This window comes from Cibotium barometz, chromosome 27 (assembly GCF_041138505.1).
Source record: "Cibotium barometz isolate CiBa-2024 chromosome 27, ASM4113850v1, whole genome shotgun sequence".
NCBI lineage: Eukaryota > Viridiplantae > Streptophyta > Polypodiopsida > Cyatheales > Cibotiaceae > Cibotium > Cibotium barometz.
The window spans coordinates 45,852,939-45,867,095 of record NC_141072.1 but is presented as its reverse complement, the minus strand read 5'-3'; the positions used below and the strand labels follow the sequence as shown (position 1 = coordinate 45,867,095).

General features: G+C 45.9%; 1 protein-coding gene across 1 annotated transcript in view; it reads right to left on the bottom strand.

Annotated features, from left to right (window-relative positions):
* Window positions 1-1,799: 1,799 nt before the first annotated feature.
* The window catches only part of LOC147623445 (transcriptional adapter ADA2-like), a 57,714-nt gene continuing 45,356 nt past the window's right edge, over window positions 1,800-14,157 (bottom strand). The window contains exons 12-13 of the mRNA XM_086821606.1: window positions 3,208-3,483; window positions 1,800-2,788 (exon numbers count right to left, since the gene is read on the bottom strand). Of these exons, the coding sequence (XP_086677732.1) occupies window positions 2,573-2,788; window positions 3,208-3,483 (492 nt within the window). The 3' untranslated portion in view covers window positions 1,800-2,572. The remainder of the gene's footprint in view (window positions 2,789-3,207; window positions 3,484-14,157) is intronic.

Here is a 14,157-nt window from a genome sequence, read left to right as displayed (position 1 = left end):
CATGCAACGTCTGCTTCGACTCTAATTCAACACCAATAAAACCTCGCCTTGGCCAACGTATTTACCGCAAAGAAGCTACAAGCATCGTGCTATGGATGCTTGCTTGAATAGGTTTGCTTGTTAAGTCTCCCTCTTCCATTAGCTGCTTCATTCCTCCACTCTTTTTTGTGAGAGAGAACCATCGTGGAGGACTCTCTTTTCGAAGGCATTAGGGAGCTCTTCCTTTACCCCATTGGCAAAGGAGCATTCCAACGTAACAACGGAGTGACAACGCGACGATCGAGCTCTCACATCTACACATGGAAGTTGCATTAACGGTTTGAAGGTAAGACCAACGACACGTGCTTTAGCAAGGCTAAGGTTAGCTCTTGACTTACCATGTCACTAAATCCAACTCCAAAGTACCTATAAACATATGGCCAAAAATTGGTGCTATGAAAGACAAATAACCACCACTTGAAACCAAAGGTGAGAGGTGCATTTACACCATCGTTGCCAAGCATTTCAGTTTCAAAGAGTCAATTTGCCAAGTCTTACACCAAACTTGGGACTCCAACACCATCATTCCTATCGAAAGAGCTCAAAATGGAATAGAACCAAATAACTATAAGTTGATCAACGTGGATCATACAATGTCTAAGATCTATGGCTCTACTCTAGTTTGGTTTGTGGGTAGCCCGATCTTGTAGAGATCCCCATCATGGACTAAGGGTCATTGCTGCAGAAGCACATGCCAAGTCTGACAGAGTTATTACTACTTAGTAGATTTTTTGGAAGGCCTTCAACAGTGTCCAATGTAAGGACCTAGCTGACTTCAGCATCTCGGTTTCACTGGAGGTGCATCAAGCTACTATGGCCTTGTATGGGCAGGTCAATTGACATCTCCAAAACTCTCCAAGGAATGAATGAGGGAATTTGTATCACACAAGGTTGTCCTCTTTCTCCAACCCACATTGGATTGTTTATTGATGAGGTAGCTTATTTGATTGACCAATCTGATGGAACCAGATCTAATTTAGCTCATGCCAGTGCTGTGATTCTTCTTCATGCAAATGATATTGTTTTGAATTGATCTTCCACTGCTAAGGCACTGCAAAAGCATCTTACAGCCCTTATGACCTTTTGTGACCAGAAACACTTCCACAAGTGGTTATATTGGCATAAGTTCACTTATAAAGTGGAGCCTTCAGAAGCAGTTGACACTTACACTTGTCTGGGCACGCCCGCAGTTAACAAGAAAAGCTGTACAAGATCAACTTCGCAAAGGCTATGGTTATTTGGCTAGGTTAGATAGAGACACAATGCTTTCAAGCACACTTTCTAGATTCAGAAATGAACACTATTACTCAAATCCTCAGTTTGACCAACAAACCGCGCAGGAAGATCCTTTTTGGGGACTTGACCTTTCAATGAAAGACTAGAGTAGGATGGGGATGTTATGCAAGCTGACCTGAAGTAAACCATCTGTATCGCCTTTGCTGAAACTGGGACTTCACCACTTGAGCAGATGCTACCTTGCAAAATGTCACTTCTCTTCATCAGATCAGATCTCTTGATGCTGACCACCTCCAGGTGACACTTCCTTAATGCAATTTGCAACTTCTAGGTGGGGATGGTCTTGCAAGATAACCAGATGGTTCCGCTATCTAGGTATCCACATGGACATATCACCACCGTTTCAGAACAGTGCAAATGCCTATCACTAGAACAAATTTCGTATAGCTCTACATCTGTCAAATTTGAATTGAGCCTACACATATCTACAAATATGAGCTTCTACAAACACGCGTTTTCCCATATTTCTTCAAATGGTTTTACCATCATGATTGGTTATATTCAATGGCACATCTCACACTCCATGAGGACAGGCATTGGTCAAATATGAGTCCGCTCACGTTGTCTGACGGTCTAGACAGGGCTTTATGGTGATCCAAAGTTGCAGGCAACCCTCGTCTTGATTGAGAACATAATAGTTCCTTTTGAACCTGCTGGATAAAGGCTTGTCCACAATCTCTTCAATCAAGACAAGGATGCAAGGTCTCTTTTCACTTATGATGTGGACATCAAATTCTGATCTTGAGATTGGCACATCAAGATTAGAGTATGCTGGCATTTTTTCCATTAGCTCACCCTTCAAAGCAATTAATTAAGGCTATTCTGCAAGGTCTTACCTAAGTAGACCCTCACATTAGGCCTCTACTTGGTACGCCAATGCATAGTCACAAGGAATGGGCATTTTTTGACTCGGGAATGTTGGGGATGGCAGCATCTTCCCGTTCCCATTCCCGTCCCATGTCACTCTAGTCACAGGGAATGGCCATTCTCAGTCTTCTCCGTCCCCCTCCCCGTCTCCATTTCGCATCCCATGTGACTATGCGCCAATGTCCTAACATGAACAAGCATGACAGCTCCAGACATACCAGAGACTAAATTGTCACCTTGCATAATTATGAGAAGGCTTTATTATTTTAAGACGATAAAAGAAGTTAGCCTTACTTTTCATCAGGTGGCATAATTGCACCCCTATTTATAAAAGAATTTTCATTTTTCATATTAAGGTGAAAGACTGGCATTACTTTAAGGAAAGAGGCACATCATCACTCTGAATCCAACCCATTTGGAGGAGAAGGTCAAAGACAACATCCACTTTGCTTGGGTATGCTTTGAGCAATTGTTGAGCATCTGACCGCTTGATTTGGCCACTTTTCAAACTCTCTAGCATCAGAACTTCCTTCATCTTGAGATAGCTTGCAGGAAAGATCTTGTTTTTACAGCACAGTTGCTGTTCCTGCAAGACCAGTACTAGTTCATTTTCATAATAACAGAAGGGTGATGAGTGGGTGAGTTATTACCATCACGGGTAATGATTTGCTATAAAGAGCCAATTATTTGATGAGTTGTAACCAAGCAATTAAATCCACAACCATTCATTATAAATGTATGTCATGCCTCCGGTATGCACATGCATGCGTGCGTGTGCGCGAGTGTGCATGGATTGCAAGAAGGCATGTGTATGCATATGCATGTGTGCTCGAGTCTCTCTATGTGGGTGTCTGCTCGTGCGTGTAGGGGTGTGCTCATGCATGTGGGTGTGTGCCAATGCCCCCATATGTACGCAGGCACACACGCGCGCATGTGTGTGTGTGTGCGCGCCTGCGTGCGTGAGAGAGAGAGAGAGGGAGAGAGAGAGAGAGAGAGAGAGATTACTGTTGATGATAACAAGTTGGTCCCTGGAAATCCTGTAATATCAAAGGTGCTCGCATAGTTCCCAATACCGCCCGATGCTATAACTTTGCCCAAAGGATTACCATCACCATCATTCCCCTCTTTGCTTAGATTTTTACTAGAGCGTTGCAGACCCTTTCCACTTGGAAGCGGTGCAGAACCATCCTTAGCTCTCCGTGTGCCTGCCTCTTGCCTTTGTTTCTCAACTTTATATTGTTCTGCTTCTGCTAACGTGTGGCATCCTGCTGATTGACATTCCTGAAAAGAACAAGGTCCACAAATGCAATTGTTGAGTCATGCATATGAACTTTGGGTAAATACATACATGACATGCACATAATTAGGCTCGTCTCTGGAAGGTAATCATCTGATACCACTAAACATGTCCCTTAGCTATGCAAGTACAGGGGACGCCAGGGCTGACCTGTGGAAGTGGAACCTTAGCCCCTGGCTTGGGGGTGGTTCGCAGTCGTGAACCTATAGTTGGGTGGTGAGCTTGCCTGCACCCCTTCTATTTGGTTTGCACTAATCTTATTTTGGCCTATGAATCAGGGTTGATCTATGGGAGGATCTCACACTTGGTATCAACGCCATCCTAATCGCGGAGGTGGAAGCAAAGCAAGGTTTGGGTGTCTTTGGCATCGTAGGAAATTATGTCTCGAAGCCCAAATATTCTTCTTGATGTTGTTTTTATGGTTTGGGCATTGGTGCTTTTATTGTCTTCTGTCACGTATGGTTCTGAGGGTTAGAGGGGCATGAGGAAGAGGGAGTATGCTGAATTCTGGATATGCAAAAACAAGGCCTTGGGTTGTGTGTTGGGATCCATGTGTAGCCGTCTCTCTCAAGAAGCCCACGGATTACATGCATATTGCTTCTCCACAAGACCATATGTACTCTATGTAGAACTGTAAGCATGCAGCCTGCAGACACATAGATAAGGCATGTGTGTAGAGGATTAAGAAGATGCACAAGAGAGCCAAGGAAACCACCATAGCCGGCAGTTCAGCTTTGGCCGGCAGAGAGAGGGAGAAGATGGTGCACAGGTAGGTTCAGCAGGAGACAGCTGTCGGGCAGCAGGACAAAAAAACAGTCGGGCAGAAGAAGGTGCAACGTTTTCTTTATCAAAAGCGTGCGCCAGGGGAGGGTAGTCCCCTCCATGGCTGGCCACTCTCGGAGCGAACTACCTCATACAAGAAGAGAGGGGGTGAAGCCAAACCGGTGGCCTGTAGTGCCAAGTGAAGTTGCTGCCACTGTCTGAGAGGAAGGGACCCTGCTGCCATATGCATAGGAAGGCCCCTTGACGTTTCCGCATGCGGTTGGAACATCCCCATAGCTTTGGAGGGTATGAATGATATATGTCCATATGGCACGGATGGACTCCGTTGGGGGGGTGAGGGCACCCTCAATGGTCTCGCTGCATCGTGCCCGCCGACTGTGCCATCCCATTATGCTGCTAATGATACCCCATCTCTAACGAGTTCCACTGGACCAAGCCTATACTGGAGAGTCGGGGGTGGGGATACACTCTATCCTGCATGTGTGAGCCTCAGGGCTAGGCTACGAATTCTCTCCTCATAGTGGAGGGTGAGCCCTAACTCTATCACCCAGGCGACTACCCCCCAAGTGATGATGCGGGAGGAAGCCAGAGAGGTGGTGAATAGTCGAAGAATCCTCTGCCAGACCTGCTGCACTTTCCGGCAATCCCAAAGGCAATATCGTTTGCGACTCCTGCGGGTGGCTGCATCTAATGCACTGCACTGGACGACCATGAATGGCCAGCCACGTGCCAACTGCTAAACTCCTAAAAGCAACCTACCATAGGAACAAAGCGGTAAACCATGAGACCTCCCAAGGCATCTCCTTGAAGATTTTTGAAAGCGTCTGTGGGACAGTTATCGGCCTGGGAACGTCATAGTCTTCCTCTCGCAATTAGCCAACTGCAGCCTTGCTCTGCTGTCAGCACTTGGGTGGCCATTGGAGGACAGCCGGCACAATGTGCGCGATGCAGCCACCCCATGGAGTGTAGCGGCATTGCCTTTGGAACTACCCCAAAGCACAACAAATTTGGCAAAGGATCCTTCACCTATACACAACAGTGCGTTCCACGCCAAGTACTATCGCTTGGGGGGGCAGTTGCCTTGGTGACTAAGGGGCAGGCCCTGCTTTGCACTACGAGGAGGGAGCAGGTGGGCAGTGTTACATCCCAAGGCTAACTAGGGTTAAGACCTTCACGTTAACCATAGGCCAGGGGTAAGGCATCTTCAGTGGAGGTAACTAGCTTTTATGAGACATGCTATATTTGGCTCCTAATTTATAGGAAGCATATAGAAGGACTTTATGAGTCACCCTGAGGGAGAGCTCTTCAGACCTGGACCATAGTCACAAGAAACGTTTCGAGGTTTTTTTTCGTTTTGAGATTTTTGGGGTTCTGTTTCGAAAGGTTTCGCCCTTCAGCTAAGAAACTGCGAGGTTTCAAAAAATCAATAATTTCATAAAGTATAAATACTTAAAGAACTTATAGTAGCCATCTAAAAACATAGTGTAATGATGAAAAAATAGTCTCTTCTCACCCATCTCAGGGAACCATCCTTATTTTGGTGAGGCATTATGGCAATTTTACTTGATTAGATGCCACAAGTGGTTCAGTCAAGGACTCTTAAGATTGAAGAAGAAAAGGTAGAAATTGGGAAATATTTAAGACATTGAAGAAAGAAAAAGGGGAAAGAAGAGAGGAGAAGAAGAGAAAAGGAGAAGAAGAGGAGAGACGAAGAGAAATGAAGAAGAAAAGGAGAGAAGAAGGGAATGAAGCAAGTAAGAGTAGAGGTGAAAGAAGTGGCAGAAGATGGAAAAGGGTAGGAGGGAGGCAGGAGAAGAAGAGGGAAGAAAGGTGATGTGGAGGCTATGGAAAAAAAACAAAATTAAAAAAATCCCAGAAAAATCAAGGAGAAAAAAAACAAAACCTGAAATTTGGACGAAACTTCGTACTAGAGAGGTTTCGAGGTTTTTAAAAACCGTTTCGAAGTTTCGATGTTTCGAGGTTTCGAAAGCTAGAAACGGGTTTTTTTGTTACTATGCTTGAGACTGCTCTGTGGTAACATCGGGTGGGTGTGTACTGGTTGGTATGGGATGCCAAGAACTTTGCATGTTGAGCCATGTCTATGATGCTAGCCTGATGGCAGTAAGCTAGATGCCTGAGTTTGTGTGTTTTCCTATTTGTTTATGCTTAATCGAGGGGCATGTTAGCCTAGGGGTTTGGCATTTGCATCAGAGCAAGACCTACGGGAATTAAGTGGAGGAAACCCTCCGGAAGGAGAGGAGAAAATCCATCATGCAGATCTTCCTCATTCTAATCTGTGGGCTGCTTTTTGTCTTCCAAGGCCCGGTGGTATGGGACACTTAGGGCGGAGGATGGAGTAGTGTCAAAGGTGAACGGGAAAGATGCCGTGGTTAGATGTGCACAGACAGTTCTCGGAATCGATGCATATCTATTGACATTGGAAAAAGCAGGAGCGTTTGTCGTGTTTGTCTCTGTGTTTCTTGTTCTCTACGAGTCACCATGTCAACATGTTTATGGGTGAAATCCTCGATCTTAGTTATTTTGGTGCTCAAGAGGTTTTATGGCTTCTGGTCATATGAAACAAAGACTGGCCGAGTTCTGCAGAGGGCTATAACCTGTGCGCTTTTGGTTGTGTGCAAGGGTTTGTGCTTTTTGCGACTCTTCTGCATGCTTGCCCTGCGAACAGCACAACCTTTTAGGCTGCCTACGGAGAAGAGAGGGAAGAAAACCCTAACATGGGACCAGTTTCGGAAGATACACGGATGGCTGAGAACTGTAGCGGGCCAAAAACTGTCGTACAGCGCTGACTTTAGAGACACATGATATGGGGCTAACTGTGGCACATGGGTACACAGTCTAGGCCCACACGTGTCAGTTTACAGGGTGCACAGCAGGGCTGGTATGGGTTGCAGGCATGGGCACACTAAATGGGTGACCCGCCATCTGGAAAAAGTATTTGTATGGGGTTTTTTGGGCAACTTTGACCATAAGTAGCCTTTATGCTAAAAAAGGGAAGAAGAAAGCTGAAACGCAAACACCCAGTTATTTTGGGGCTATACTTGCGATTTTGGCTGTTTGCTTGTGTTTTTGGGGGTACAAGCTCATAATAGCCTGCATCCTTGAAGGGTGAGCTGTAAGTCGACCTCTGTGAATTGTATCTACCCTAAAAGCTGAAGCTACAGTACCCTACCCATTCAAGGCAGCCATCTTAAGCCTTCTACACTCTTTGATTCCCTGCACCGTCGCTGAGATTTCTTTATCTTCTACTGCATGGTGGAACAAGAAGTAACTTCAGGGGTACATGTGGATGCTTTTGGTGGCCAGCCTACGACAGTGTCATCTATCTGTTTATAACCTCGTGAGCGATACTACCATGCAGTCCATAGAGGTGCCTCTCGGCCCTCAAGTACCATCTCAATATTTGGGACAGCAAGTTCCTATGGCAAGTTCTGGTCTTGATCCTAATCTTTACTCAGCTTTTTCTGTTGGGAACCAAGGTCTTACCTGTGTGAACCCGCTCTTATGAGTGAGGTAGTATGTTTGTGTGTGAACCACCGCTTAGAGGGATTATAATAATATCTGTGTGTTATGATGCAGTGATGTCACTGCGGCAACCTTTCTAACCTTCAAAGATACATGTACTTCATTGAATCAAAGGCATAACAATCACATCATTAAGTCATGTTCACATAGCTATAGCCATGAAGCTCTTCAAGCCTCCATAGCTTAGGACATTCAACATTTCGTATCAGAGGTCCAAGTTGATACTGCCCAAAATTTTTGTACATGTCAATACAGTCGCCAGCAATCCATACATCCGTACTGAGCAGATATGTACCTGTAGCTATTGTAGTACAGTCATACTACTATGCAACAGCTCCCAAACTTCATCCTGTCACCATGTCAACGCCGCCTTGAAAAAGCAACAACAGTAACCGCTGCCGTCGCTTCCGCCATCAGTGCTGTTGTACCCACGCCTGGCTGCTCCAACATGGCATCTTAAGAATTGTGGGTCCCTAAGCTTGCTGCCAGTCTCCATCTGCCCTTGCATATCAAAGAGAGAAAGAAAGATATATTACACGTCTACTAAAGACCCAATGGGCCTATGGGACCAAAGTGATACAATAATGTCCATGGCATATCTCTGTTAGAAGTCATCTCCTGTCTAGATTTATACACCAGGGCCTTTGTTGTGGGTGTGCCCACCCTTATGAGGTGTTTTATCATTTTTCCTCACTCCCCGCATTTTTCCCCTATTTTTTCTGTGGCTTGGGAGGCAGTTCTAAGCTGGCAGGAGCACTGAGTAGCTGGCCGACTGACCCAACAGCAGTCGTGCACCCCTGTGCTGCTGGCCGACTGGGCATATACAGTCGTGGGCTTCATCCAGTGCTGGCCGACTGATGCTACAGTCATGGAGGTCTTTTCAGCAAGCCGACTGCCTATCTAGGGGCATATAAATAGGCCCCCAGCCCCCATACCACACTTGTACCATATTCGGGATCTTCTTGTGTATATCAGAGCAGAGTTACACGCCTACATCTCTCTCTCTCTTGTGCTGTTTTTCTGCCTGCGTTTTTGCTCTTGTGTTCCCAGATCTGGTCATCATCTCCGCTGCGTATTCTAACAATCTCATCATGGAATGGAAAATAAAACAAAAAGAAAACATAAACATAGCTATCTCACTGGGCTGATACAAAATTGTCCATGGAAACTCATCATGGAATACTAAGAACATAGAAACATGAGAGCAACATCAGCTCCGAGTAGATGCTATACCACTCTCCAAAATATCAAACATGGGGCTAATGAGTATGGCCGAGAGGTCTCCATCAGCTATGTCACGTGGCAAGGTAGCTCGATGGCGGTGGAGCATGCCCTAGATCTGGAGCTCATGAGGTGATTGTGGTCAACGGGAAAGCCGAGGGTGTCGGGCACGCTTAAGTGCAAAGGCTCGGTCCGAGGTAACTCCTCTCGGGTGAGGTAGGTCCAGAGTAGCTCGTGGAGGGTCCACAAGATCCACTATGTTAGTGTCCTCCACCTCCTAGGTCTGGAAGAAACTTGTGATGGTTGACTGGTGAGGGAGGGGGCGGGGAAGGCTGGGACCGAAGCTCTCCCAAGAAGGTGTTCTTGTGTCTGCGGAGCTCAAGCAGGAAGAGGCCTAGGCAACGCTGGTCCTGGATGTCAATGATCCTGGAGAGTGGACCAAATCCCTCATGAAATAGACAGTGAAACCTCCCACGGATCTCATAGTATACTGGGCAACGGCATATGTAATGCTCCTCCGTCTTAACCTTTGTGTGGCATAGTCGGCAGATCCTCTCCTCTTTAGGTCTCCGTATGAGCCTCTCGGCTCTAAAGATGAGCTCAGCTCTACCTGTCTCCACTCTGAGGCGGTGGGATGAAACCCGTATCTAGCCAATCGCAATCCGCATGGCATGGGACATGTAAACACTCGAGTAGCCCGGCTATTGGATGAATCCATCCTCAATGAGTGTGAGGAAGTAATCTTTGTAGAAGTGCATCTTCGTGGGGAGCTCCGGAGGTGTGATCCATGTGCAATGTGTGTAGAGGCTAAGAAGATCTAACCGGATAACCCGGTTGGTATCCTTGTGAGACAGCCAGAGAAAAGGGGAGTTCAAACTGTACCGAAGAGGAGGTAGGCGGTCCATGCGGAGCCCATATACTGAGAACCAAGTGGAAACTAGTGCATACCATACTCCAGAGTGGCCCTCAAGTGCTAGCTGTCTGGAGGACTCCAGGGCAAACCTCGGGTACCTGTGGGGATCCATGTGACTGATGCGATGGAGGTATGTGACTATCTGGAAGAGTGCATCCACTACCATCGGGGCTATAACAAACTCAACCTTGATAATCTGCTTTGGGACTAATGGTTTGCTGCGGATCATACGGGAGAACATCATGACCTAGGGCCTCTCAACTCGCTACCAATCCTCATCACATAAATCTGGCCCCCAGAAGGCTGCTCCATACATCAAGGGTGTCAAAAAGCCACCCTTCATCCTGGGCTCCTGGAAATGAGCCTCGAAGCACTGCCGCTCAAGTAAGCTCAAGGCTGCATATCCCTGCGTCACTCTGGCATGTGTTGCGGGAACCATGGTAAAGCGTGGGCCACTGAAAGTGACACCAAGGTAGACATAGGATGAGACAATCTCCACAGGATTCCCTCTATGTGTGAAGCTCAATCTAGATGTGAAGAGGCAAGAGATATTCAAGACCATTACCTTAGTTTTACCAAGGTTAACATAGAGGTCCCGCTGAGTGCAAAAGTCATGTAAGGCATCCAACTGTCTCTGAAGCCCTTCGGCTGAGTTTGAGAGGAGGACCATGTCATCTGCATAAAGTAGTATGGGGATCAATATGCCTGCCAGTGTGGGACCAACCCCGCCTAATCTGTGAATGAAGCTCGAGATCTCATCAATGTAGAGGCCGAAAAGAGTGGGTGATAGAGGGCACCCCTGTTTCACCCCAATAGTGCTAGAAATCTCCTATGATGTACCTCCTGGGACTCTCACTCGTCCGGTGACAGACTCATAGAGGGCGATGATGCTCCAAACCATGTGAGATGGGACTCCGATCTCCTATAGACGGTATAGGAGGCGGGCTGAGGGTACAGTATCAAAAGCTTTACGGAAATCCACAACGCTGCTGTAAATCCTCTAATGCCGTGCTCTACCCTCCTCGATGATAGCACGGAGGGTGAAGATGTGGTCAAGGGTAGAATAGCTCCTCCGAAAACCAGCCTGTCCTAAGGCTCTGCATCCCTGGCTCTCTGCAAATGAATTGAGCTCCGCCTCTAGCACTGATCCATAGAGTTTGGCCAATGTGTGACCAATCATGATCGTCCTATAATTATTAGGATCAAGTGGATCTCCGGCTTTGAGAATGGGGGTGATGGTGTTGGTGGACCAAGAGGGTGGAAATCCTTCACAAAGGGCTCTATTGAACATGTAGGCTAGTAGGGGCGCCAGGGTATCATCAAAATGCGAGATGTACTCGGCAGTGAGTCCCTCATGATCCTAGACTCACCCTATCGCCTTGAGGACCATGCCCTTTGTGAAGAAGGTGGAGGTGGTGGGACAGGGATCTCGTGGTGGGGGTAGGGGTGGCTGATGGGAAATATGATAGAGGGAGCGTGCATAGGAGTGCCATGTGTCCGGACAGGTGATAGGTGTGGTAAGGCAATGTTCTCGGAGTTTCCTCCAAGCCTCTTTGCAATTCCGCCCTAAGAAAAGTCGGTTTCCGAGCATAGAACTCCCGTTTCTTGCGTGGGGTGAGCCATTGAGAAATCCGTTGCGCTTGGCGCTTCGTGATTTGCCCAATCCGTACCTCATGCTTAAGATGGGAGCGTGTGGCCTGGCATTCATCGTCATACCAACAGTTCTGGGGCATGGAATGGCAAGGTGGCTTGGCGGTAGACCGTCGCGTGCAGATGAAAGAAGCGGTGGCGGATGTGTGGAGTATGGTGGTGAGCTGTGCTGTGAGGGTGGATAGGGAGACAGTAGGTTCCACATCTTGGAGTTGGCGGTAGATGTGGTTGGAGTAAACAAGGTCAAGCTCGTAGTCAAAAAGGACCTCTGAGCTACATGTACCTGCAAAAAAGATCAAAATTCAGCTCTCCACATCAAACATTTTGGTAACAGTCACTTTTATTTTTATAAAGTCCCGCATGTTTATAGAATTTGAAAAAACCTTCAGCAATAGCAATAATAGAGGTACAATAAAATCCATCTAGGGTTTTTTCTTCTTCTCTGCAAGTCTATCTAATCAAAGTAATTACTCTTAATTAATTTGATTAAATTCAAAATTGAGGGTACATGACTTGCATTAAAGTGATGCTCTAGCCTTCTATAGCATCAATTTCAAAAAACACCTTGTTTGAAAAGCCTAATTTTAGAAAACCCTAATTTTTGGGAGGTTGATGCAATTGTTTCCCTCATATTTAGCATGTTCTGATGAAGCACCTAAAATTCAATCTCATGAGAGAAGGCCTTTGGCCTTTTGTCAAAGGGGAAGATAAGATGCCTAAACAAGAAGATGTTGCTCAACGAGCCTGGAAACTAAGGGATCAAAGAGCCTTTGGTCTAATAGTCCTTGGTCTCTCTAATAATTTCATACATCATGTAGCATATCTCTTGACATTCAAAGCGACCTATGAGAAGCTGGATATGCTTTTTTGGAGCACAGGGAAAGAACTCTAAAGCCTCATTGCAGATAGAATTTTGTGGACTTATCCTGCAACCACATGAGACTTCGACGTTCATGTGAACAAAATGAAGTCCCTCATGAACTAGCTTGCTACACTTAAAGCTAAAGTGGAAGAAGATGTGGCCGTAGCCATACTGATCATGTCAATGCCAAATGAGCCTTACGAAAACCTCATCGCCACTTTAAAGAACCTGCCTAGTCTTGCCTTGGAAGGGGACATAACCTCCTTCAAGGAAGAGGTGAAGAAGATGAAGAACAAAGAAGCAAGGGGAGACACCTCCTTCTTCACAAAGAACTTCAAAGGTATGGAATGTTCACTCTATGTTGAGAACAATCATACAAAAAAAGAATTGTTACTCAAAGAAGCCATGCAAACATTGCGGGAAAATAACCACAATGAGAAGAACTGCTTTCACAAAAAAGCAGAGGCCGATATCATGCAAAAGACAAAGCTTTCCACAGAGGAAGAAAACTGTTATTATGATAATTGGGCTTTTAAAAGTCCAAGTTATGTGTTGTTTTTTGTTCAGTTGTGTGCTGTTTTCTGTTGTGAGTGTGTGACCGAATCCTGTGTTGTCTCTACCCTTGGAACCCCATAACTGGCTTGTGAAACTAGAGCCATCTGGTTTATCCTTGACCAGGAAAACTGACATGAGAAACCATGAGCCTAGATTTATCCTTGACACAATATGAGGAAATCCCTTGAGGGGTTTGTTGGAGATCAAGGTCTTACTTGTGTGAAGCCACTCTTATGAGAGAGATAGTATGTTTGTGTGTGAACCACCTCTTAGAGGACTTTTAATAATATCTAGATATTTGTGTGTTATGAAATAAGCAGTGATGCCACTAAGGCAACCCTTGTAACCTATAGAGATACATGTACTTCATTGAATGAATGACATAACAATCACATCATTCAATTGTGTAGTACACTCTTGAGAAATGTCTTCTCTCTCTAACTCTCTCTCCTTGTTGCTGCTCACATAGCTATAGCCATGAAGCTCTTCAAGCCTCCATAGCTTAGGACGTTCAACAACTCACAGCCGTATCATCAATATGTGAGCTATGTGCAACCTTCTTTGCCATTCAGATAGCCATCACACGCTTCTCAACCTCATGCATCTCCTTTTGTGGATTCTTCGCATTCGCTTGATTTACAAAGAGTTGGCAAAACTATGCTTCTAGATTCCCCAAGCTACAACTAGTGATCCTCCTCCTCTGTAGGTTTCCTTCCATCCGAAACCTTTTCCTGGATGTGAGGAGGAGTGTGAGGAACTTTACTTAGAACTCGACCACTTTTTTTGATATGTACAAGTACACTAATGCTCACCGCATTAGTCAAATTTAAATTATGCTACAGCATAAAGCGTTCGCCTAGTAGAAGAACCTCCGCGTGAAACCAACAACATGGGCTGATTTTGAGCATGTGCTGCGAGATAGAAAAACCTCGGACGGTTGTTTAAGTTGAAGATGGGAAAGAAGCTCCTGGACAACTATTCCCAGGAGTTTAAAGATCTAGTGAGCCATTGTAAGGCCCTTGAGGACTCACCACGCACAGATCTTCTCTTGCCTCTAGAGCGCTTCTTGGGATTGCGTTGCGACAACGATTGACCCTCCTCAGATGCTGCAACGTGTCCATGCTTTTTGTC